This window comes from Gekko japonicus, unplaced genomic scaffold (genome assembly GCF_001447785.1).
Source record: "Gekko japonicus isolate JY-2015 unplaced genomic scaffold, Gekko_japonicus_V1.1 scaffold145, whole genome shotgun sequence".
NCBI lineage: Eukaryota > Metazoa > Chordata > Lepidosauria > Squamata > Gekkonidae > Gekko > Gekko japonicus.
In genome coordinates this window covers 1222528-1224781 of record NW_015173678.1, presented here as the reverse complement: position 1 = coordinate 1224781, position 2254 = coordinate 1222528, and the positions used below count along the sequence as shown (strand labels likewise).

Genomic DNA, 2254 nt, shown 5'->3' with positions numbered 1-2254 from the left:
TGAATCAGCAGCCAGGGTTCACCCAGAAAGTAGAATTATTGTACTTATGAATGGCTTTGTGAAGAACAATTTTACTTTAAGAAAATATTCTTTGTTGCGGTGCTTCACCAACATCGAATTCAAACCTTTGGACGTGAAGGACCTTTTTGTGGACACTCCATTGGCTGACTGGTATGCAGTTGCCCAACATAGATGGGAACCTTATTTTGTGCCCATTCTTTCTGATGCCTGTCGATTAGCTATCATGTGGAAATTTGGTGGAATCTACTTAGACACAGATTTCATTGTCCTTAAGAGTTTAAAAAACCTCACCAATGTGCTTGGCACCCAGTCCGAACATACACTGAATGGGGCTTTCCTCTCTTTTGAATCAAGACACAGGTTCATACAGTGCTGTATGCAAGACTTTGTGGCTGATTACAGCAGATGGATCTGGGGACACCAAGGCCCAGAGCTCTTCACCCGTGTGTTTAAGAAGTGGTGTGCTATCAAGAGCCTCAAGAGTAGCAAAGGTTGTAGAGGAGTCACTGTTCTCCCCCAAGAAGCATTTTATCCCATTCACTGGAAGGACTGGAGAAATTTTTTTGAAGTCATCAGACCTTCAGAACTTTCAGAGCTGTTTAAAAATACCTATGCAGTCCATGTCTGGAATAAGAAAAGCCAAGGGACACGACTTGAGATCACCTCTAAAGCTTTACTCGCTCAGCTGCATTTCCACTACTGTCCTTCAACCTATGAGCTAATAAAGAGCTTTCAATAAAGTCCTTGCAGTTTTCTGCTACAGAAAATGAGCCCAACTCTTTAGTCTCTTCAAAAATAATTGTTCAAAGCGGCCATGAACTGAAAAGAGTAATTTATCCTACATAGATGTGAAAATCCTAAATATGGAGAAAATTATGATATTGTGGAAGCACAGTAGAAGGGAGAGTCTAAATGATTTGTTATCTGAGAAATAGTTAATTTACTTAGTTTCTCCCATTAAATATTCATGGCACCAATCAGAACATAAAGTATATTGATAAGATGGTAATTGGGGTTTCCCTACTGAGAGGGGTAGAGGATAAAGTGGGCTGACCAGACTTGTGATCTAGAGAGGTATGCTGTCTACTGGGTGCACGCATCCAGGATGTGATGGAAAGGGTAGGAAGACTCATCAAGCCAATGGATTATTATCCTTTCTTGTTGGTCCATGTGGGAATAAATGATACTGCCTTGCACAGCCCAGAACGTATTAAAAGAGACTTTGAGGCTCTGGGTAAGAAGCTGAAGGACCTGGGAACACAGGTTGTGTTTTCATCAGCTCTTCCTGTTGAAGGCCATGGCTTAGGAAGGGAAAGAAGAATACTGCAAATAAATAACTGGCTACCAATGCTCCCTCTAAGCTGTGGAGTCCTGTGAGCCAAAATTCTGCTTTGTGAGCTACTGGCATTAAAGCTGTGAGCGAGCGATTTTGCCGCTGCATCCATTAGTTTGCTCTGGAGCCATCCTTCCTGAGCTAAGGCAAAAAGGTGTGAGCCGGAGGCTGAGAAACGGTGAGCTAGCTCACACTAACTCAGCTTAGAGAGAACACTGCTGGCTACATAGATGGTGTCATCAGGAAAGGTTTGGATTTTTGGACCATGGCTTAAGCTTTTGAGATGAAGTTCTTCTCCCTTCTTGGGAGATGGTTTGCACCTCACGAGGGTAGGGAAAAATGTGTTTGGTAAGAGCCTTGCAAACCTAATAAGGAGGGCTTTAAGATAAACCATATGGGGAAACGAGACAAAAATTCAAAACCTAGTATGATGCCAATAACTGGAGATAAGAACGCTAAAGGTTTGCGGGGAGTGGCACATACGCTAGGTAACATTAACTCACAGGTAAGTACAGATATGAAAACCTCAGGGTGCATAAAACATGGATTCTGATGTCTCTACACTAATGCACAGAGTATGGGAAACAAACAGGAGGAACTCGAAGTCCTAATATAGGAAGGGTACTATGACCTAACACACATTGCTGTCAGGTATTCCAATAACTCAGCACCAACACTCAGGACCTAAGTAGGTTCAGTTTATTGATCAGAGTAAAGGACACTCCATGAACTTCTGTGTCAGGAATAACATAAAATGAGTGGGCTAAGCAGTTATACCCCAACCATACAAGACCCCCTGATGAGCAAACACAAGCAAGTGCGGGGAAAAGCTAATGGACCCAGTGAGGGCAGTAGACCGGCAAAGGAGGCAGGATGGATGAACCAGGCGCTCAAAGCCAT

At 43.0% G+C, this 2254-nt stretch overlaps 1 protein-coding gene across 1 annotated transcript; it reads left to right on the top strand.

Annotated features, from left to right (window-relative positions):
- Positions 1 to 4: 4 nt before the first annotated feature.
- On the top strand, positions 5 to 760 carry A4GALT (alpha 1,4-galactosyltransferase; the record flags this gene model as incomplete). Its single annotated transcript, XM_015422971.1, has 1 exon — positions 5 to 760. A coding segment is annotated over one exon (756 nt), but the record flags the coding sequence as incomplete, so codon positions are not given.
- Positions 761 to 2254: the final 1494 nt, after the last annotated feature.